This window comes from Danio rerio, chromosome 8, assembly GCF_049306965.1.
Source record: "Danio rerio strain Tuebingen ecotype United States chromosome 8, GRCz12tu, whole genome shotgun sequence".
Classification (NCBI taxonomy): domain Eukaryota; kingdom Metazoa; phylum Chordata; class Actinopteri; order Cypriniformes; family Danionidae; genus Danio; species Danio rerio.
The window spans coordinates 39,306,203-39,328,404 of record NC_133183.1 but is presented as its reverse complement, the minus strand read 5'-3'; the positions used below and the strand labels follow the sequence as shown (position 1 = coordinate 39,328,404).

The 22,202-nt window shown below is 41.7% G+C and overlaps 4 protein-coding genes and 1 long non-coding RNA gene across 17 annotated transcripts; all 5 read right to left on the bottom strand.

Moving 5' to 3' along the window:
- Positions 1-346: 346 nt before the first annotated feature.
- Positions 347-4,925, bottom strand: LOC141375817 (E3 ubiquitin-protein ligase RBBP6-like). Of its 2 annotated transcripts, XM_073910765.1 has the most exons (7): positions 3,208-4,140; positions 2,918-3,014; positions 2,739-2,814; positions 2,511-2,599; positions 2,374-2,434; positions 2,132-2,271; positions 347-2,036 (listed from the first exon to the last, which is right to left on the bottom strand). In XM_073910765.1, exons 1-7 carry the CDS (start codon positions 3,365-3,367, stop codon positions 1,862-1,864), a joined length of 798 nt encoding a protein of 265 aa, XP_073766866.1. In that variant the 5' UTR covers positions 3,368-4,140; the 3' UTR covers positions 347-1,861. The 2 variants fall into 2 exon arrangements, with proteins under 2 accessions (XP_073766866.1, XP_073766867.1); XM_073910766.1 differs by lacking the exon at positions 2,374-2,434 and having other exon boundaries at positions 499-2,036; positions 3,208-4,925.
- Positions 4,926-5,777: 852 nt separating this feature from the next.
- Positions 5,778-9,494, bottom strand: LOC141375814 (E3 ubiquitin-protein ligase RBBP6-like). Of its 2 annotated transcripts, XM_073910759.1 has the most exons (7): positions 7,890-8,822; positions 7,600-7,696; positions 7,421-7,496; positions 7,193-7,281; positions 7,056-7,116; positions 6,814-6,953; positions 6,442-6,718 (listed from the first exon to the last, which is right to left on the bottom strand). In XM_073910759.1, the coding sequence occupies exons 1-7, from the start codon at positions 8,047-8,049 to the stop codon at positions 6,544-6,546; spliced, it is 798 nt and encodes a 265-aa protein (XP_073766860.1). In that variant the 5' UTR covers positions 8,050-8,822; the 3' UTR covers positions 6,442-6,543. The 2 variants fall into 2 exon arrangements, with proteins under 2 accessions (XP_073766861.1, XP_073766860.1); XM_073910760.1 differs by lacking the exon at positions 7,056-7,116 and having other exon boundaries at positions 5,778-6,718; positions 7,890-9,494.
- Positions 9,495-10,464: 970 nt separating this feature from the next.
- On the bottom strand, positions 10,465-14,181 carry LOC141375815 (E3 ubiquitin-protein ligase RBBP6-like). 2 transcript variants are annotated; one of them, XM_073910761.1, is made up of 7 exons: positions 12,577-13,509; positions 12,287-12,383; positions 12,108-12,183; positions 11,880-11,968; positions 11,743-11,803; positions 11,501-11,640; positions 11,129-11,405 (listed from the first exon to the last, which is right to left on the bottom strand). In XM_073910761.1, exons 1-7 carry the CDS (start codon positions 12,734-12,736, stop codon positions 11,231-11,233), a joined length of 798 nt encoding a protein of 265 aa, XP_073766862.1. In that variant the 5' UTR covers positions 12,737-13,509; the 3' UTR covers positions 11,129-11,230. The 2 variants fall into 2 exon arrangements, with proteins under 2 accessions (XP_073766863.1, XP_073766862.1); XM_073910762.1 differs by lacking the exon at positions 11,743-11,803 and having other exon boundaries at positions 10,465-11,405; positions 12,577-14,181.
- A 1,673-nt stretch (positions 14,182-15,854) lies between these two features.
- Positions 15,855-18,274, bottom strand: LOC141375049 (E3 ubiquitin-protein ligase RBBP6-like). 3 transcript variants are annotated; one of them, XM_073910780.1, is made up of 7 exons: positions 17,279-18,054; positions 16,989-17,085; positions 16,810-16,885; positions 16,575-16,663; positions 16,438-16,498; positions 16,196-16,335; positions 15,855-16,100 (listed from the first exon to the last, which is right to left on the bottom strand). In XM_073910780.1, exons 1-7 carry the CDS (start codon positions 17,436-17,438, stop codon positions 15,926-15,928), a joined length of 798 nt encoding a protein of 265 aa, XP_073766881.1. In that variant the 5' UTR covers positions 17,439-18,054; the 3' UTR covers positions 15,855-15,925. The 3 variants fall into 3 exon arrangements, with proteins under 3 accessions (XP_073766881.1, XP_073766883.1, XP_073766882.1); XM_073910782.1 differs by having other exon boundaries at positions 17,181-17,641; XM_073910781.1 differs by lacking the exon at positions 16,438-16,498 and having other exon boundaries at positions 17,279-18,274.
- Positions 18,275-18,719: 445 nt separating this feature from the next.
- On the bottom strand, positions 18,720-22,136 carry LOC108179597 (uncharacterized). 8 transcript variants are annotated; one of them, XR_012384622.1, is made up of 7 exons: positions 22,093-22,136; positions 21,353-21,460; positions 20,917-21,005; positions 20,760-20,825; positions 20,160-20,414; positions 19,590-19,928; positions 18,720-18,830 (listed from the first exon to the last, which is right to left on the bottom strand). It is a non-coding gene; the product is annotated as an uncharacterized lncRNA (long non-coding RNA). The 8 variants fall into 8 exon arrangements; XR_012384619.1 differs by lacking the exon at positions 21,353-21,460; XR_012384624.1 differs by lacking the exon at positions 21,353-21,460 and having other exon boundaries at positions 20,160-20,345.
- Positions 22,137-22,202: the final 66 nt, after the last annotated feature.

Here is a 22,202-nt window from a genome sequence, read left to right as displayed (position 1 = left end):
TCTGGGAGTAGATGAGCATGTCATCGCTCTAGACTATGGTCAACTTGTGAAGTTACTCATACACCTCCGCTCATGGCATATTACCATTAAAATGAAACTTTTCCAGCAGAATATGACGCTCTAAAAAAAAAAAACTCCATCGGCACTGGTAACTATGAAAAACACGACTGAGCACTAATGGTACACTCAACAATTTACACTGACATTTGAAGGATCACCTGACATTAAAGACTGACGTAAGAACGCTGGAGGAACATCAAATTTTAACACGGAAGAGTTTTTTTTGTCTCTCTCAAATTAAAGCAATATTTCTTAATCTTGTTGTTTTTTTTTTTTTTTTACTGTACAGTTGCCCCAGGTGTTTATCAGGTGTGATGCCTGCTCATCTGACCTTTGACCTCGGCACTCAACTGCTGCCAGTTTTCTTTCAATGCCATGAGATTTCTGAATTCTACATGCAGGAACCGATGCATTCCTTTTTTTTCCTTTTTTTTTTTTAAACAAAACAGATATGGCAGACACGGCCAAACATTGAAACTTTGGAGGGCATTGAGGGGAAAAAAAAAGCACAATATCATCAAGGGGAATAAAAGGTTTGATCAAAGCGTGCGTTTACACACGTTCATTTAAATATGGACAAAACCAACATTGGGTTAATTTTGTTATTAGATTTAAAATGCACGGACCCTATTTGACCCAGTGTTCATATATACATATGTTTTTATGAATGAATATTTTTGCATATAAAAGATAATAAAAGACTGACTAGACAGATTAGATAGTTTAATAGACAGATTGACACGTGTAGTCATTCGTTCCTGTGTATTTGATGACTAGCTTCCAGCAGTATCTGGCTGCAGACTTGCATGCAATCTGAGACACAAAGCACTCAGCGGAGCTAGTGAGGTCACTGTGAGAGGCGGGGTTAGGGGTGCACACTCACTGACAGCCTAGATTTAGCCTGGTTTTAACCAAGCCGTCTATTAGACTTTTAACCCTTATGTATTGTTCATATTGTTCAAGTGGCTGTTTTTTGCCCCCAATGACCTCCATTATAACTAAACTTGTTTTAATTGCAAAGCCATGACACCAGATAGTAACTCATTCTTTATTGTTGGTGGTTTCCCTGTTGGGATGAGATAAAATGAGTCATTTTTACTTTTGATGGTCAGTTGGCACCTTTAAACACCCCAAAAAAATGCTTGCTGGGATGGTACCAAGAGGCTGTGCTCACTTCTGGACAGAGGGGGTGTAGACTTGCAGCTAGTGCCGATAAGTGGTGCAGACGCTGAGGCTGTTCTGTATGCGAGTGTTGAGGTTTTGAAACATCAGCTGACAACGTGTAGGTAGAGAGTAGCAGGTTCTGGGAGTAGATGAGCTTGTCACCGGTGTAGACTTTGACCGACTTGTGAAGTTACTCACAAGACCTCCGCTTATGGGACATTACCATTCAAATGAAACGTTTCCAGCAGAATATGACGCTTCAAAAAACTCCATCGGCACTGGTAACTATGAAAAACACGACTGAGCACTAATAGTGTACTCAACACTTTACACTGACATTTGAAGGATCACCTGACATTAAAGACTGAAGTAAGAACGCTGAAAAAAACCCATCAGATTTTAGCCCAGAAGAGTTTCTCTTTTCCTAAATTAAAGCAAAACTTCATGATATTGTGTTTATGAATTCATTCGTGTGTGTGTGTGTGTGTGTGTGTGTGTGTGTATGTGTGTGTTGCACTGCTGGAGTGAAGGTTAACCAGTCCACACAGTTCATGCGGCTATAATCTTTATTATCTTTTATTAATAAACTATGTACAATATTTACACGTCGGCTCCAGGTCTCTTGGATGAAGGTCTCTCAGCGACGTGGTCTCTTCTGGTCGCCGCGCGTCTCTGGTGAAGATGGGGAGCGGGACCGTTTCCCTCCGGCGTCCCGGACCGAAGATGCCGCACCTGCTGAGGACGAGGAGGGCAAAGGCTCGGTCTGGCAGGAGAAGGACGGCCTCTTTCTCTTCTCAGCAGCATAGGCCTCACTGAACAGATCGAGCGCAAACACACACAAGCAGACATCATGTGAGATTTGGACAAACACTAGAACATGCGGCTATGCCAAGTACAGTTTACTCACGCGTCTATGATGGGAATGACGTATCGGCCGCTGCCGTCTATCATGACTCCCTTTCGGTCTGGGTCGTCCACCTCCAACAGGAAGCTGCGGGGAATCCCTGTGCTCTTCCGGATGCGCTTGTGCGGCGCGGAGCGGCTGCCCTGTGAATTGAGGAGTGACAGTCAAACTCTGAGCAAACAATCTGACTGATGAGGACAAGAGCTCAAGTTCACAGCAACCGTGAGCTTGGAAAACCCAGTTACCACATTAGTGGGGCAGTGCCTAATGTGGTGTCCCGGGATCCCAAGCAGCCTCATGGCCTCACTAGTGAACATCAGAACCATGAGAATCAGCTCAGACATCTCTCACAAAGCAAACCTGTCAGTGTCTGAACGCTCACCTGCTGGAGTAGTAGCACAGGCTGGACTGGTACATCACCGCTTTCAGCTTGTCCTCCTCTGACGCCTTTGCCTCAGCCAGATTCTCAGTCTGTTTCACAGGCATTTGCACATTTGAATCTTTTTCACCCTCAACCCTTCAAACAATCTCAAATCTCCCTAAGAAGCTGAGTGCGTGTGCGTATATTGTGTGCTTTACATTGCTATTGTGCTATTCATTTGTTCAATACCTTCAACAACTGCTCCAGTGAGAGGAGTGAAGGATCAGCTCTAGGTGAAGGTTCACGCCAGCGTCCAGCTTGATGTCTGCAAAACAAAGGAGCTTGTGTGACTAAAACACCAGGGACAGACCAGGAGTCTTCATATAACATCTAACAGAGGACGCGTGTGCTCATTTCACAGCACTTACCCAACAAATCTTCTGTTTGAGGACTTCAGTCCCGCCGCAGGGATCCGTCTGATGATGACCGACGTGTTTTTAGGGATGAGAGCATCATCTGTGTATTCTGACAGCAAAATAAAATCAGAATCAGCACATAATTATGGAGCACGGTATACTTTGAGAGCCATTAGCCTTTTAAAACAGCCAAAACATCCCTACATGTCAGCATCAGCACCACCTTACAGCTTCCAGAAGTGTCTGATGTAACGCATCTAATGTTAGCGTAGAACAGTTGAAGTGTCTTTTCCTCAACTCACCTTCATCAGTCTGGGCGTTGCTGATCTTCAGCTGGCAGAACTTCAGCCTCTTGCTCCTCATGATCTGCCGCTTCAGCTCCCCCGCGCTGATGTTGAGGCCTTCAAACTGGAGCGAGTCGTAGGTGAGTCGACTCTGGAACCTGTAGTGAACACAAGACATACTGAACACAAACACAAAGCACAGCGTAATAAAAAGGGTCAAACCTGAGTGATGGGAACAGCAGGCGATCAATCGACGTATCCAACGATCAATAATATCGATAATCTGGAAAAATTGTCACGGAGGACGCAGAGATCAGATGCCAATCGACACAGCGAGATTCAAACAACAGCCACAGGACGGTTGTCATGGATGCTGATGATGAACACGTGACGCATGCGCTGTACAACTTCCGGCAATATTATCATTATTAATATTAATTTTATTGATAGTAGTAGTAAAATCATTGCGATAAGTATAATAAAATAAACAGCAGAACAGTTGGCCATCTCTGAATAATACACAGCGACGTTTCCCTGCACGAACGATTCAGGCCTTCGCCAAGAAGACTCGGGTGAGTCGATGATTCAGGGATTGATTCAACTGTCCGTTCATCCTATTGGCTTCTTTGGCTGAATGAATCGTTCAATGCTTTACTCAAATAAAGCGGCCTCTTGCTGCCACCTATTGGGGGTTTGCTTTTTTGTTTTCAAAAGTACTTTGACACTTTTTTAAAGGCACCTTTAAGTTCATTTTTGCACAAAAGCTCGTCTCTGTGCGTTCCAAATGGTTTGAAATTTCCTTAGCACATGGTTTTCTTGATGCGTTTGAAATTTTCAATGTAAATCCACTCGTACTTGCATTTGATCTTTATTATGCCTTAAAATCAAAACTATACTAAAGGTGTCTTATCCAAATGCAGATTTTCATTCAAAACGTTATGACAGAACCATATTACTTTACAGTGGCCCATGGATATATATATATATATATATATATATGTGTGTGTGTGTGTTGCTTGTTTCTTATTTACCCATGCAGTGACTTTTAGGCATAAATACTATGTAGGCTTGCTAAAGGGTTGCATGAGAAATGTCATCATCGTGAGAGCTTGACTTTTTTTTTGTCGCTGCCTTTAGTTGTGGTGAAATGAGATGCATCATGTCGTTTATCTGTTTGTGCAGTCTGTACCTTCATTTCTGAATCGTGTGGCATCGTACTTGAAGCCAAGTCATTTAGCCCAAGGCATAGTTGTCTTAGAATGAGTAGTTTGCTGATCAAATTCCACATTTTGATGAGGCAAAACACATCTTGGATGTTTTAATTACTATTTTAGGTGAAAAACAAAACAATGAGATTTGTGTAAAATCTAAAGTTAACCAAGTCCAGCCCGCCATCTTGTCCTGCCTCTCAGTTCTCTTAAGCCTTGGGCCGGCTCTGTGAAGTGGCCTCTTTTGGGCTCATCATTGAAGACCGGACGAGCTGCAACATTTCGTTCTGCCAGGTTCTGGGAGTAGATGAGCATGTCATCGCTCTAGACTATGGTCAACTTGTGAAGTTACTCATACACCTCCGCTCATGGCATATTACCATTAAAATGAAACTTTTCCAGCAGAATATGACGCTCTAAAAAAAAAAAACTCCATCGGCACTGGTAACTATGAAAAACACGACTGAGCACTAATGGTACACTCAACAATTTACACTGACATTTGAAGGATCACCTGACATTAAAGACTGACGTAAGAACGCTGGAGGAACATCAAATTTTAACACGGAAGAGTTTTTTTTGTCTCTCTCAAATTAAAGCAATATTTCTTAATCTTGTTGTTTTTTTTTTTTTTTACTGTACAGTTGCCCCAGGTGTTTATCAGGTGTGATGCCTGCTCATCTGACCTTTGACCTCGGCACTCAACTGCTGCCAGTTTTCTTTCAATGCCATGAGATTTCTGAATTCTACATGCAGGAACCGATGCATTCCTTTTTTTTTTTTTAAACAAAACAGATATGGCAGACACGGCCAAACATTGAAACTTTGGAGGGCATTGAGGGGAAAAAAAAGCACAATATCATCAAGGGGAATAAAAGGTTTGATCAAAGCGTGCGTTTACACACGTTCATTTAAATATGGACAAAACCAACATTGGGTTAATTTTGTTATTAGATTTAAAATGCACGGACCCTATTTGACCCAGTGTTCATATATACATATGTTTTTATGAATGAATATTTTTGCATATAAAAGATAATAAAAGACTGACTAGACAGATTAGATAGTTTAATAGACAGATTGACACGTGTAGTCATTCGTTCCTGTGTATTTGATGACTAGCTTCCAGCAGTATCTGGCTGCAGACTTGCATGCAATCTGAGACACAAAGCACTCAGCGGAGCTAGTGAGGTCACTGTGAGAGGCGGGGTTAGGGGTGCACACTCACTGACAGCCTAGATTTAGCCTGGTTTTAACCAAGCCGTCTATTAGACTTTTAACCCTTATGTATTGTTCATATTGTTCAAGTGGCTGTTTTTTGCCCCCAATGACCTCCATTATAACTAAACTTGTTTTAATTGCAAAGCCATGACACCAGATAGTAACTCATTCTTTATTGTTGGTGGTTTCCCTGTTGGGATGAGATAAAATGAGTCATTTTTACTTTTGATGGTCAGTTGGCACCTTTAAACACCCCAAAAAAATGCTTGCTGGGATGGTACCAAGAGGCTGTGCTCACTTCTGGACAGAGGGGGTGTAGACTTGCAGCTAGTGCCGATAAGTGGTGCAGACGCTGAGGCTGTTCTGTATGCGAGTGTTGAGGTTTTGAAACATCAGCTGACAACGTGTAGGTAGAGAGTAGCAGGTTCTGGGAGTAGATGAGCTTGTCACCGGTGTAGACTTTGACCGACTTGTGAAGTTACTCACAAGACCTCCGCTTATGGGACATTACCATTCAAATGAAACGTTTCCAGCAGAATATGACGCTTCAAAAAACTCCATCGGCACTGGTAACTATGAAAAACACGACTGAGCACTAATAGTGTACTCAACACTTTACACTGACATTTGAAGGATCACCTGACATTAAAGACTGAAGTAAGAACGCTGAAAAAAACCCATCAGATTTTAGCCCAGAAGAGTTTCTCTTTTCCTAAATTAAAGCAAAACTTCATGATATTGTGTTTATGAATTCATTCGTGTGTGTGTGTGTGTGTGTGTGTGTGTGTGTATGTGTGTGTTGCACTGCTGGAGTGAAGGTTAACCAGTCCACACAGTTCATGCGGCTATAATCTTTATTATCTTTTATTAATAAACTATGTACAATATTTACACGTCGGCTCCAGGTCTCTTGGATGAAGGTCTCTCAGCGACGTGGTCTCTTCTGGTCGCCGCGCGTCTCTGGTGAAGATGGGGAGCGGGACCGTTTCCCTCCGGCGTCCCGGACCGAAGATGCCGCACCTGCTGAGGACGAGGAGGGCAAAGGCTCGGTCTGGCAGGAGAAGGACGGCCTCTTTCTCTTCTCAGCAGCATAGGCCTCACTGAACAGATCGAGCGCAAACACACACAAGCAGACATCATGTGAGATTTGGACAAACACTAGAACATGCGGCTATGCCAAGTACAGTTTACTCACGCGTCTATGATGGGAATGACGTATCGGCCGCTGCCGTCTATCATGACTCCCTTTCGGTCTGGGTCGTCCACCTCCAACAGGAAGCTGCGGGGAATCCCTGTGCTCTTCCGGATGCGCTTGTGCGGCGCGGAGCGGCTGCCCTGTGAATTGAGGAGTGACAGTCAAACTCTGAGCAAACAATCTGACTGATGAGGACAAGAGCTCAAGTTCACAGCAACCGTGAGCTTGGAAAACCCAGTTACCACATTAGTGGGGCAGTGCCTAATGTGGTGTCCCGGGATCCCAAGCAGCCTCATGGCCTCACTAGTGAACATCAGAACCATGAGAATCAGCTCAGACATCTCTCACAAAGCAAACCTGTCAGTGTCTGAACGCTCACCTGCTGGAGTAGTAGCACAGGCTGGACTGGTACATCACCGCTTTCAGCTTGTCCTCCTCTGACGCCTTTGCCTCAGCCAGATTCTCAGTCTGTTTCACAGGCATTTGCACATTTGAATCTTTTTCACCCTCAACCCTTCAAACAATCTCAAATCTCCCTAAGAAGCTGAGTGCGTGTGCGTATATTGTGTGCTTTACATTGCTATTGTGCTATTCATTTGTTCAATACCTTCAACAACTGCTCCAGTGAGAGGAGTGAAGGATCAGCTCTAGGTGAAGGTTCACGCCAGCGTCCAGCTTGATGTCTGCAAAACAAAGGAGCTTGTGTGACTAAAACACCAGGGACAGACCAGGAGTCTTCATATAACATCTAACAGAGGACGCGTGTGCTCATTTCACAGCACTTACCCAACAAATCTTCTGTTTGAGGACTTCAGTCCCGCCGCAGGGATCCGTCTGATGATGACCGACGTGTTTTTAGGGATGAGAGCATCATCTGTGTATTCTGACAGCAAAATAAAATCAGAATCAGCACATAATTATGGAGCACGGTATACTTTGAGAGCCATTAGCCTTTTAAAACAGCCAAAACATCCCTACATGTCAGCATCAGCACCACCTTACAGCTTCCAGAAGTGTCTGATGTAACGCATCTAATGTTAGCGTAGAACAGTTGAAGTGTCTTTTCCTCAACTCACCTTCATCAGTCTGGGCGTTGCTGATCTTCAGCTGGCAGAACTTCAGCCTCTTGCTCCTCATGATCTGCCGCTTCAGCTCCCCCGCGCTGATGTTGAGGCCTTCAAACTGGAGCGAGTCGTAGGTGAGTCGACTCTGGAACCTGTAGTGAACACAAGACATACTGAACACAAACACAAAGCACAGCGTAATAAAAAGGGTCAAACCTGAGTGATGGGAACAGCAGGCGATCAATCGACGTATCCAACGATCAATAATATCGATAATCTGGAAAAATTGTCACGGAGGACGCAGAGATCAGATGCCAATCGACACAGCGAGATTCAAACAACAGCCACAGGACGGTTGTCATGGATGCTGATGATGAACACGTGACGCATGCGCTGTACAACTTCCGGCAATATTATCATTATTAATATTAATTTTATTGATAGTAGTAGTAAAATCATTGCGATAAGTATAATAAAATAAACAGCAGAACAGTTGGCCATCTCTGAATAATACACAGCGACGTTTCCCTGCACGAACGATTCAGGCCTTCGCCAAGAAGACTCGGGTGAGTCGATGATTCAGGGATTGATTCAACTGTCCGTTCATCCTATTGGCTTCTTTGGCTGAATGAATCGTTCAATGCTTTACTCAAATAAAGCGGCCTCTTGCTGCCACCTATTGGGGGTTTGCTTTTTTGTTTTCAAAAGTACTTTGACACTTTTTTAAAGGCACCTTTAAGTTCATTTTTGCACAAAAGCTCGTCTCTGTGCGTTCCAAATGGTTTGAAATTTCCTTAGCACATGGTTTTCTTGATGCGTTTGAAATTTTCAATGTAAATCCACTCGTACTTGCATTTGATCTTTATTATGCCTTAAAATCAAAACTATACTAAAGGTGTCTTATCCAAATGCAGATTTTCATTCAAAACGTTATGACAGAACCATATTACTTTACAGTGGCCCATGGATATATATATATATATATATATATATATATATGTGTGTGTGTGTGTGTTGCTTGTTTCTTATTTACCCATGCAGTGACTTTTAGGCATAAATACTATGTAGGCTTGCTAAAGGGTTGCATGAGAAATGTCATCATCGTGAGAGCTTGACTTTTTTTTTGTCGCTGCCTTTAGTTGTGGTGAAATGAGATGCATCATGTCGTTTATCTGTTTGTGCAGTCTGTACCTTCATTTCTGAATCGTGTGGCATCGAACTTGAAGCCAAGTCATTTAGCCCAAGGCATAGTTGTCTTAGAATGAGTAGTTTGCTGATCAAATTCCACATTTTGATGAGGCAAAACACATCTTGGATGTTTTAATTACTATTTTAGGTGAAAAACAAAACAATGAGATTTGTGTAAAATCTAAAGTTAACCAAGTCCAGCCCGCCATCTTGTCCTGCCTCTCAGTTCTCTTAAGCCTTGGGCCGGCTCTGTGAAGTGGCCTCTTTTGGGCTCATCATTGAAGACCGGACGAGCTGCAACATTTCGTTCTGCCAGGTTCTGGGAGTAGATGAGCATGTCATCGCTCTAGACTATGGTCAACTTGTGAAGTTACTCATACACCTCCGCTCATGGCATATTACCATTAAAATGAAACTTTTCCAGCAGAATATGACGCTCTAAAAAAAAAAACTCCATCGGCACTGGTAACTATGAAAAACACGACTGAGCACTAATGGTACACTCAACAATTTACACTGACATTTGAAGGATCACCTGACATTAAAGACTGACGTAAGAACGCTGGAGGAACATCAAATTTTAACACGGAAGAGTTTTTTTTGTCTCTCTCAAATTAAAGCAATATTTCTTAATCTTGTTGTTTTTTTTTTTTTACTGTACAGTTGCCCCAGGTGTTTATCAGGTGTGATGCCTGCTCATCTGACCTTTGACCTCGGCACTCAACTGCTGCCAGTTTTCTTTCAATGCCATGAGATTTCTGAATTCTACATGCAGGAACCGATGCATTCCTTTTTTTTTTTTTTAAACAAAACAGATATGGCAGACACGGCCAAACATTGAAACTTTGGAGGGCATTGAGGGGAAAAAAAAGCACAATATCATCAAGGGGAATAAAAGGTTTGATCAAAGCGTGCGTTTACACACGTTCATTTAAATATGGACAAAACCAACATTGGGTTAATTTTGTTATTAGATTTAAAATGCACGGACCCTATTTGACCCAGTGTTCATATATACATATGTTTTTATGAATGAATATTTTTGCATATAAAAGATAATAAAAGACTGACTAGACAGATTAGATAGTTTAATAGACAGATTGACACGTGTAGTCATTCGTTCCTGTGTATTTGATGACTAGCTTCCAGCAGTATCTGGCTGCAGACTTGCATGCAATCTGAGACACAAAGCACTCAGCGGAGCTAGTGAGGTCACTGTGAGAGGCGGGGTTAGGGGTGCACACTCACTGACAGCCTAGATTTAGCCTGGTTTTAACCAAGCCGTCTATTAGACTTTTAACCCTTATGTATTGTTCATATTGTTCAAGTGGCTGTTTTTGCCCCCAATGACCTCCATTATAACTAAACTTGTTTTAATTGCAAAGCCATGACACCAGATAGTAACTCATTCTTTATTGTTGGTGGTTTCCCTGTTGGGATGAGATAAAATGAGTCATTTTTACTTTTGATGGTCAGTTGGCACCTTTAAACACCCCAAAAAAATGCTTGCTGGGATGGTACCAAGAGGCTGTGCTCACTTCTGGACAGAGGGGGTGTAGACTTGCAGCTAGTGCCGATAAGTGGTGCAGACGCTGAGGCTGTTCTGTATGCGAGTGTTGAGGTTTTGAAACATCAGCTGACAACGTGTAGGTAGAGAGTAGCAGGTTCTGGGAGTAGATGAGCTTGTCACCGGTGTAGACTTTGACCGACTTGTGAAGTTACTCACAAGACCTCCGCTTATGGGACATTACCATTCAAATGAAACGTTTCCAGCAGAATATGACGCTTCAAAAAACTCCATCGGCACTGGTAACTATGAAAAACACGACTGAGCACTAATAGTGTACTCAACACTTTACACTGACATTTGAAGGATCACCTGACATTAAAGACTGAAGTAAGAACGCTGAAAAAAACCCATCAGATTTTAGCCCAGAAGAGTTTCTCTTTTCCTAAATTAAAGCAAAACTTCATGATATTGTGTTTATGAATTCATTCGTGTGTGTGTGTGTGTGTGTGTGTGTGTGTGTATGTGTGTGTTGCACTGCTGGAGTGAAGGTTAACCAGTCCACACAGTTCATGCGGCTATAATCTTTATTATCTTTTATTAATAAACTATGTACAATATTTACACGTCGGCTCCAGGTCTCTTGGATGAAGGTCTCTCAGCGACGTGGTCTCTTCTGGTCGCCGCGCGTCTCTGGTGAAGATGGGGAGCGGGACCGTTTCCCTCCGGCGTCCCGGACCGAAGATGCCGCACCTGCTGAGGACGAGGAGGGCAAAGGCTCGGTCTGGCAGGAGAAGGACGGCCTCTTTCTCTTCTCAGCAGCATAGGCCTCACTGAACAGATCGAGCGCAAACACACACAAGCAGACATCATGTGAGATTTGGACAAACACTAGAACATGCGGCTATGCCAAGTACAGTTTACTCACGCGTCTATGATGGGAATGACGTATCGGCCGCTGCCGTCTATCATGACTCCCTTTCGGTCTGGGTCGTCCACCTCCAACAGGAAGCTGCGGGGAATCCCTGTGCTCTTCCGGATGCGCTTGTGCGGCGCGGAGCGGCTGCCCTGTGAATTGAGGAGTGACAGTCAAACTCTGAGCAAACAATCTGACTGATGAGGACAAGAGCTCAAGTTCACAGCAACCGTGAGCTTGGAAAACCCAGTTACCACATTAGTGGGGCAGTGCCTAATGTGGTGTCCCGGGATCCCAAGCAGCCTCATGGCCTCACTAGTGAACATCAGAACCATGAGAATCAGCTCAGACATCTCTCACAAAGCAAACCTGTCAGTGTCTGAACGCTCACCTGCTGGAGTAGTAGCACAGGCTGGACTGGTACATCACCGCTTTCAGCTTGTCCTCCTCTGACGCCTTTGCCTCAGCCAGATTCTCAGTCTGTTTCACAGGCATTTGCACATTTGAATCTTTTTCACCCTCAACCCTTCAAACAATCTCAAATCTCCCTAAGAAGCTGAGTGCGTGTGCGTATATTGTGTGCTTTACATTGCTATTGTGCTATTCATTTGTTCAATACCTTCAACAACTGCTCCAGTGAGAGGAGTGAAGGATCAGCTCTAGGTGAAGGTTCACGCCAGCGTCCAGCTTGATGTCTGCAAAACAAAGGAGCTTGTGTGACTAAAACACCAGGGACAGACCAGGAGTCTTCATATAACATCTAACAGAGGACGCGTGTGCTCATTTCACAGCACTTACCCAACAAATCTTCTGTTTGAGGACTTCAGTCCCGCCGCAGGGATCCGTCTGATGATGACCGACGTGTTTTTAGGGATGAGAGCATCATCTGTGTATTCTGACAGCAAAATAAAATCAGAATCAGCACATAATTATGGAGCACGGTATACTTTGAGAGCCATTAGCCTTTTAAAACAGCCAAAACATCCCTACATGTCAGCATCAGCACCACCTTACAGCTTCCAGAAGTGTCTGATGTAACGCATCTAATGTTAGCGTAGAACAGTTGAAGTGTCTTTTCCTCAACTCACCTTCATCAGTCTGGGCGTTGCTGATCTTCAGCTGGCAGAACTTCAGCCTCTTGCTCCTCATGATCTGCCGCTTCAGCTCCCCCGCGCTGATGTTGAGGCCTTCAAACTGGAGCGAGTCGTAGGTGAGTCGACTCTGGAACCTGTAGTGAACACAAGACATACTGAACACAAACACAAAGCACAGCGTAATAAAAAGGGTCAAACCTGAGTGATGGGAACAGCAGGCGATCAATCGACGTATCCAACGATCAATAATATCGATAATCTGGAAAAATTGTCACGGAGGACGCAGAGATCAGATGCCAATCGACACAGCGAGATTCAAACAACAGCCACAGGACGGTTGTCATGGATGCTGATGATGAACACGTGACGCATGCGCTGTACAACTTCCGGCAATATTATCATTATTAATATTAATTTTATTGATAGTAGTAGTAAAATCATTGCGATAAGTATAATAAAATAAACAGCAGAACAGTTGGCCATCTCTGAATAATACACAGCGACGTTTCCCTGCACGAACGATTCAGGCCTTCGCCAAGAAGACTCGGGTGAGTCGATGATTCAGGGATTGATTCAACTGTCCGTTCATCCTATTGGCTTCTTTGGCTGAATGAATCGTTCAATGCTTTACTCAAATAAAGCGGCCTCTTGCTGCCACCTATTGGGGGTTTGCTTTTTTGTTTTCAAAAGTACTTTGACACTTTTTTAAAGGCACCTTTAAGTTCATTTTTGCACAAAAGCTCGTCTCTGTGCGTTCCAAATGGTTTGAAATTTCCTTAGCACATGGTTTTCTTGATGCGTTTGAAATTTTCAATGTAAATCCACTCGTACTTGCATTTGATCTTTATTATGCCTTAAAATCAAAACTATACTAAAGGTGTCTTATCCAAATGCAGATTTTCATTCAAAACGTTATGACAGAACCATATTACTTTACAGTGGCCCATGGATATATATATATATATATATATATATATATATGTGTGTGTGTGTGTGTTGCTTGTTTCTTATTTACCCATGCAGTGACTTTTAGGCATAAATACTATGTAGGCTTGCTAAAGGGTTGCATGAGAAATGTCATCATCGTGAGAGCTTGACTTTTTTTTTGTCGCTGCCTTTAGTTGTGGTGAAATGAGATGCATCATGTCGTTTATCTGTTTGTGCAGTCTGTACCTTCATTTCTGAATCGTGTGGCATCGAACTTGAAGCCAAGTCATTTAGCCCAAGGCATAGTTGTCTTAGAATGAGTAGTTTGCTGATCAAATTCCACATTTTGATGAGGCAAAACACATCTTGGATGTTTTAATTACTATTTTAGGTGAAAAACAAAACAATGAGATTTGTGTAAAATCTAAAGTTAACCAAGTCCAGCCCGCCATCTTGTCCTGCCTCTCAGTTCTCTTAAGCCTTGGGCCGGCTCTGTGAAGTGGCCTCTTTTGGGCTCATCATTGAAGACCGGACGAGCTGCAACATTTCGTTCTGCCAGGTTCTGGGAGTAGATGAGCATGTCATCGCTCTAGACTATGGTCAACTTGTGAAGTTACTCATACACCTCCGCTCATGGCATATTACCATTAAAATGAAACTTTTCCAGCAGAATATGACGCTCTAAAAAAAAAAAACTCCATCGGCACTGGTAACTATGAAAAACACGACTGAGCACTAATGGTACACTCAACAATTTACACTGACATTTGAAGGATCACCTGACATTAAAGACTGACGTAAGAACGCTGGAGGAACATCAAATTTTAACACGGAAGAGTTTTTTTTGTCTCTCTCAAATTAAAGCAATATTTCTTAATCTTGTTGTTTTTTTTTTTTTTTACTGTACAGTTGCCCCAGGTGTTTATCAGGTGTGATGCCTGCTCATCTGACCTTTGACCTCGGCACTCAACTGCTGCCAGTTTTCTTTCAATGCCATGAGATTTCTGAATTCTACATGCAGGAACCGATGCATTCCTTTTTTTTTTTTTAAACAAAACAGATATGGCAGACACGGCCAAACATTGAAACTTTGGAGGGCATTGAGGGGAAAAAAAAGCACAATATCATCAAGGGGAATAAAAGGTTTGATCAAAGCGTGCGTTTACACACGTTCATTTAAATATGGACAAAACCAACATTGGGTTAATTTTGTTATTAGATTTAAAATGCACGGACCCTATTTGACCCAGTGTTCATATATACATATGTTTTTATGAATGAATATTTTTGCATATAAAAGATAATAAAAGACTGACTAGACAGATTAGATAGTTTAATAGACAGATTGACACGTGTAGTCATTCGTTCCTGTGTATTTGATGACTAGCTTCCAGCAGTATCTGGCTGCAGACTTGCATGCAATCTGAGACACAAAGCACTCAGCGGAGCTAGTGAGGTCACTGTGAGAGGCGGGGTTAGGGGTGCACACTCACTGACAGCCTAGATTTAGCCTGGTTTTAACCAAGCCGTCTATTAGACTTTTAACCCTTATGTATTGTTCATATTGTTCAAGTGGCTGTTTTTTGCCCCCAATGACCTCCATTATAACTAAACTTGTTTTAATTGCAAAGCCATGACACCAGATAGTAACTCATTCTTTATTGTTGGTGGTTTCCCTGTTGGGATGAGATAAAATGAGTCATTTTTACTTTTGATGGTCAGTTGGCACCTTTAAACACCCCAAAAAAATGCTTGCTGGGATGGTACCAAGAGGCTGTGCTCACTTCTGGACAGAGGGGGTGTAGACTTGCAGCTAGTGCCGATAAGTGGTGCAGACGCTGAGGCTGTTCTGTATGCGAGTGTTGAGGTTTTGAAACATCAGCTGACAACGTGTAGGTAGAGAGTAGCAGGTTCTGGGAGTAGATGAGCTTGTCACCGGTGTAGACTTTGACCGACTTGTGAAGTTACTCACAAGACCTCCGCTTATGGGACATTACCATTCAAATGAAACGTTTCCAGCAGAATATGACGCTTCAAAAAACTCCATCGGCACTGGTAACTATGAAAAACACGACTGAGCACTAATAGTGTACTCAACACTTTACACTGACATTTGAAGGATCACCTGACATTAAAGACTGAAGTAAGAACGCTGAAAAAAACCCATCAGATTTTAGCCCAGAAGAGTTTCTCTTTTCCTAAATTAAAGCAAAACTTCATGATATTGTGTTTATGAATTCATTCGTGTGTGTGTGTGTGTGTGTGTGTGTGTGTGTGTGTGTATGTGTGTGTTGCACTGCTGGAGTGAAGGTTAACCAGTCCACACAGTTCATGCGGCTATAATCTTTATTATTTTTATTAATAAACTATGTACAATATTTACACGTCGGCTCCAGGTCTCTTGGATGAAGGTCTCTCAGCGACGTGGTCTCTTCTGGTCGCCGCGCGTCTCTGGTGAAGATGGGGAGCGGGACCGTTTCCCTCCGGCGTCCCGGACCGAAGATGCCGCACCTGCTGAGGACGAGGAGGGCAAAGGCTCGGTCTGGCAGGAGAAGGACGGCCTCTTTCTCTTCTCAGCAGCATAGGCCTCACTGAACAGATCGAGCGCAAACACACACAAGCAGACATCATGTGAGATTTGGACAAACACTAGAACATGCGGCTATGCCAAGTACAGTTTACTCACGCGTCTATGATGGGAATGACGTATCGGCCGCTGCCGTCTATCATGACTCCCTTTCGGTCTGGGTCGTCCACCTCCAACAGGAAGCTGCGGGGAATCCCTGTGCTCTTCCGGATGCGCTTGTGCGGCGCGGAGCGGCTGCCCTGTGAATTGAGGAGTGACAGTCAAACTCTGAGCAAACAATCTGACTGATGAGGACAAGAGCTCAAGTTCACAGCAACCGTGAGCTTGGAAAACCCAGTTACCACATTAGTGGGGCAGTGCCTAATGTGGTGTCCCGGGATCCCAAGCAGCCTCATGGCCTCACTAGTGAACATCAGAACCATGAGAATCAGCTCAGACATCTCTCACAAAGCAAACCTGTCAGTGTCTGAACGCTCACCTGCTGGAGTAGTAGCACAGGCTGGACTGGTACATCACCGCTTTCAGCTTGTCCTCCTCTGACGCCTTTGCCTCAGCCAGATTCTCAGTCTGTTTCACAGGCATTTGCACATTTGAATCTTTTTCACCCTCAACCCTTCAAACAATCTCAAATCTCCCTAAGAAGCTGAGTGCGTGTGCGTATATTGTGTGCTTTACATTGCGTTTTGCTATTGTGCTATTCATTTGTTCAATACCTTCAACAACTGCTCCAGTGAGAGGAGTGAAGGATCAGCTCTAGGTGAAGGTTCACGCCAGCGTCCAGCTTGATGTCTGCAAAACAAAGGAGCTTGTGTGACTAAAACACCAGGGACAGACCAGGAGTCTTCATATAACATCTAACAGAGGACGCGTGTGCTCATTTCACAGCACTTACCCAACAAATCTTCTGTTTGAGGACTTCAGTCCCGCCGCAGGGATCCGTCTGATGATGACCGACGTGTTTTTAGGGATGAGAGCATCATCTGTGTATTCTGACAGCAAAATAAAATCAGAATCAGCACATAATTATGGAGCACGGTATACTTTGAGAGCCATTAGCCTTTTAAAACAGCCAAAACATCCCTACATGTCAGCATCAGCACCACCTTACAGCTTCCAGAAGTGTCTGATGTAACGCATCTAATGTTAGCGTAGAACAGTTGAAGTGTCTTTTCCTCAACTCACCTTCATCAGTCTGGGCGTTGCTGATCTTCAGCTGGCAGAACTTCAGCCTCTTGCTCCTCATGATCTGCCGCTTCAGCTCCCCCGCGCTGATGTTGAGGCCTTCAAACTGGAGCGAGTCGTAGGTGAGTCGACTCTGGAACCTGTAGTGAACACAAGACATACTGAACACAAACACAAAGCACAGCGTAATAAAAAGGGTCAAACCTGAGTGATGGGAACAGCAGGCGATCAATCGACGTATCCAACGATCAATAATATCGATAATCTGGAAAAATTGTCACGGAGGACGCAGAGATCAGATGCCAATCGACACAGCGAGATTCAAACAACAGCCACAGGACGGTTGTCATGGATGCTGATGATGAACACGTGACGCATGCGCTGTACAACTTCCGGCAATATTATCATTATTAATATTAATTTTATTGATAGTAGTAGTAAAATCATTGCGATAAGTATAATAAAATAAACAGCAGAACAGTTGGCCATCTCTGAATAATACACAGCGACGTTTCCCTGCACGAACGATTCAGGCCTTCGCCAAGAAGACTCGGGTGAGTCGATGATTCAGGGATTGATTCAACTGTCCGTTCATCCTATTGGCTTCTTTGGCTGAATGAATCGTTCAATGCTTTACTCAAATAAAGCGGCCTCTTGCTGCCACCTATTGGGGGTTTGCTTTTTTGTTTTCAAAAGTACTTTGACACTTTTTTAAAGGCACCTTTAAGTTCATTTTTGCACAAAAGCTCGTCTCTGTGCGTTCTGACCGATCGCCCGGTCCCCACTATGTTTTGCCTTTAAAAGACTCAGGGGGCGTTGCTGATATGCCTAGTGCAGTTTTTTCACTGATCCCCACCTTGACCATTTACCTAATTGAGTGTGTAAGTGTGTGTCGGCGCACTGCTCTATAGCGGTCCTGTAGTCGGATGGCGGTACTGCACCCTGACACACACTTGCAATAGTATGATCCTGCACAACTGGAGTAGCTGCACTCTCAGGACCGCATGTTTAGGACCGCATTTTTAGGACCCTAGTTTTTTGCGGAAGCGCCACCTACCGGATTGGATGACATAGTGAAACTGCATTTCTAAGACCCGTTTTGTAACTGCGCCACCTACCGAATTGGATTATATAGCGGAAACTTTCAGGCACTTTTATTACAGAGGTTAAAGTGTAAAAAGCTTGCTTTAAGTAACTATTTTAAAATGAAACAAATGAATTTACACCTAAAATATAAATGAATAATTAGAGTTGAGTGCCTTAAAAGTCTTAAATTCCTTGAAAAATACTGTATATTGATGAACCCCATTACATTGAACTAATTAGCTCAGTATTAAGGAAAATAAATTGAAATCAAATGGGATCAGCATTTGCAGTTACTAATTTAAAACCAGGTTGTAAAGGTTTTAGAGAGACAAGACGCAAGGATGATTCAAGAATGTACATTTATATAAATATCCACACTTTTATTTTTATTAATGCAATTCAACCACAAAAATGACCCCACTGTTTATTCAGTTGCTGCATTCAGACTGGCTGTAGACTTTAGCTCCTGTGAATGAGAGTGAAGAAGAAAGTTCAAGTATATATATATATATACACACATATATACATATAAATACATACATATAAATACACACATATATATATATATATATATATATATATATATATATATATATATATATATATATATATATATATATATATACATATACATATACACATATACATATATATATATATATATATATATATATATATATATATATATATATATATATATATATATTTATATATATATATTTATATATATATACATACATACATACATACATATATATACATACACACTGGGGTAAATAAGTATTCAACAAGTTCCCATTTTTCTCAGAAAACATATTTCTAAAGGTGCTATTGACCTGAAAACCAAAGAAAAAAAATATATGAATAGAAAACAAATCTAATTACTTTACAAATTGTTATCAACATCTGGTGAAAATTTCAAGTCAACAGCACCTTTATAAATATGTTTTCTGAGAAAAATGGAAACGTGTTGAATATTTAATTCAATTTCAATTAATTTCATCTTTATTTCTAAAGCACTTTTACAATGTAGATTGTGTCAAAGCAGCTTAACATTTATTAAATTCAGTTCAGTTCAGTGTGGTTTAGTATTCACTGCTGAAAGTCCAAACACTAAAAAAAGCAAATCCATCGATGCACAGTTCCACAAGTCTTAAACCAAGCAAGCCAATGGCAGCATTGGAGGAACAAAACTTTACAAATTGATGAAAGTGAAGGAATAAACCTTGAGAGAAACTAGGCTCAGTTGGGCACAACCATTTCTCTTCTGGCCACACTTCACGTGCAGAGCTGCAGTCTAGGCGCTTGAGGCAAACATTGGGTGTCCATCGTGGAGAAGCTGCAGGTGTGAGTAGGTCACCAGCTGGTTTTCAGGCTGGACCACAGGGTCAATGTGGGCACTCATCTGTCACTGGGGTCTTTCATTAATTAATCTCATGCTCTCCACTTCTCCATGACCACCACAGCATCTGCTCATGATACGGTCTGTTTCAGGATTATGGATACATTTAGAAGTCCTCTATGGTGGCATCATCTCTTCACAGGTTACGATCTCTAGAGGCCTCTGGATGAATATCCCCAGGTGGAAATAGGGAACAAGGAAAATAATTAGCGCAGCTGCTGTTCATAGTGTATTTAAACAAGAGATATTAAATATCAAGACAAAAATGAAGTGCTAAGAGATAAAATAGCAGTTATATGAATAAACATGAAACGCACATGATTTATAACAAAATGTCTGGTGCATTAAGACAGCAAGAGTGTGTCCTCCAAGTGTTTTGTCAATCCCACTCACCCGCATAGAGCACATGGGGCAGCACAGTGGTTAGCACCGTCGCCTCACAGCAAGAAGGTTGCTGGTTCAAGCCCCGGCTGGGCCAGTGGTCATTTCTGTGTGGAGTTTGCATGTTCTCCCCATGTTCAAGTGTATGAGTGTAAATGGGTGTTTCCCAGTACTGGGTTGCAGCTGGAAGGGCATCCGCTGTGTAAAACATATGCTGGATAAGTTGGCGGTTCATTCTGCTGTGGCAACCCCTGATAAATAAAGGGACTAAGCCGAAAAAGAAAATGAATGAATATATATATATTCTTGAATATGTAAAACAATGTATATGAACTCAAAAGGTTAATCAATTGTTATGAAATTAAATTTAGATTAATATTTAATATAAGAGGTATAATAACAAACATTTGCTTTACAGTGTTAGCTATAATATATATATGTATATATATATATATATATATATATATATATATATATATATATATATATATATATATATATATATATATATATATATATATATTTCTGGCTTAAGCGTATGCACTGTTGGGAGAACCAAACAGGAAACTACTCCCAACTTCATATTTTTAAGTATATAAGAGCAATACCCACCTATTGAATGGTCTCTCTTCTTTCGTCAGTTGTTTGTAAATCTGTCTGTTAAATTCTTTTACTTCACTGAAATAGAGAACAATCACTGTTGAGTAAACATATATACCAGTAACAAAAAGGCTCTTTGAGCATTGTGCAAAATTAACCATATTCTGACCTGTAATGATAATCTTTACCAGAAAGAAAGACCTGCTCAGCATCATCCAAAGACCAGCTCCTCAAGACACCCAGAGGATGTATGATGGCCTATGAAAAAAAAAAAATTTAAATATGAACTAAAATACCACCACAGAACAGCAAATCATTTTACATGGGTTCATAAATGAGTAGCACCCAGCATGCAGTTTATATACTTATTTGGCCAGACATTCCTCTGGAAAATGAACACCACAGATAAGCTGCACTTCATCATAGATATGCTATAAACTCAAGAACACAGCTAGCATTTGTAACTGTATTTATAAACTGCTTATCAATGTCTATTAAATGTAGAGTTAATGCTAAACAAATAAAATATTAATAAATTAACTAGTTATTAAATGCTTAATAATTATTTATTTATAGTATGCAGATGTTATAAAGTGTTACTCAACAGTTTGCGATGAAAATATTCCTGTAGTTTGTTTTCTTTTCCTCCTACAATGAGCCTAAGCAATCCAATCATATTGGCCATCACTTCTTATTCGCCAGGTAAAACATACCTGATGATATAAATTAAAGATATGAGACTCTATATGGTTAAGACCTGCAGAATAAGCCTAACTTTCAGAATCTCATTCATCACTGTAAAACGATGACAAAACATCAGGCTAATAACACATACAGTATTGTGGGGCAAACAGGCAGTCAGCACAATTTTTAATGTGCTAATGTAATACAACGAATAACACGAATTCAGTAAAATATAGATAAATCTAAAACGCTTACATCAAACGTGCTTTTACCATCTTAGTTTAATGCATGAGTCACTAAGCACATTAGCCGTTAAGTCAACAAGCCATTAAATCAACAATATTTCATTAAACCATGGTCACGAGCTACGAACGTCGTATAATCAAACTAGAAAACGAACTCTAGAAAATTATTAACAGTTATAGCAGCTCTCACTCTGGCTGTGTAAAATTATCCATATTTATTATTATAATATTTTATTCTTCTTCTGGAAAAAAAATCGTCACGTAACATTTTTGTCCCAGACCCTTAAAAGTGGGGTAAATCATGCAGGCTAATCTGGCATTTCTGCATAAACTCACAGTATAAAACAGCAGCATTACAAAATAAACACATACTTTAACAGTTTAAAATAAAACTTAATAGAAAAATCGGTACTTACACTTTCCTTGTCATCCGTGTCGTCCATTAGCGCATCCATGATCCAATCCGACAGGTGACGCTGTCACAAAAAACTAGGGTCCTAAAGATGCGGTCCTAAAAATGCGGTCC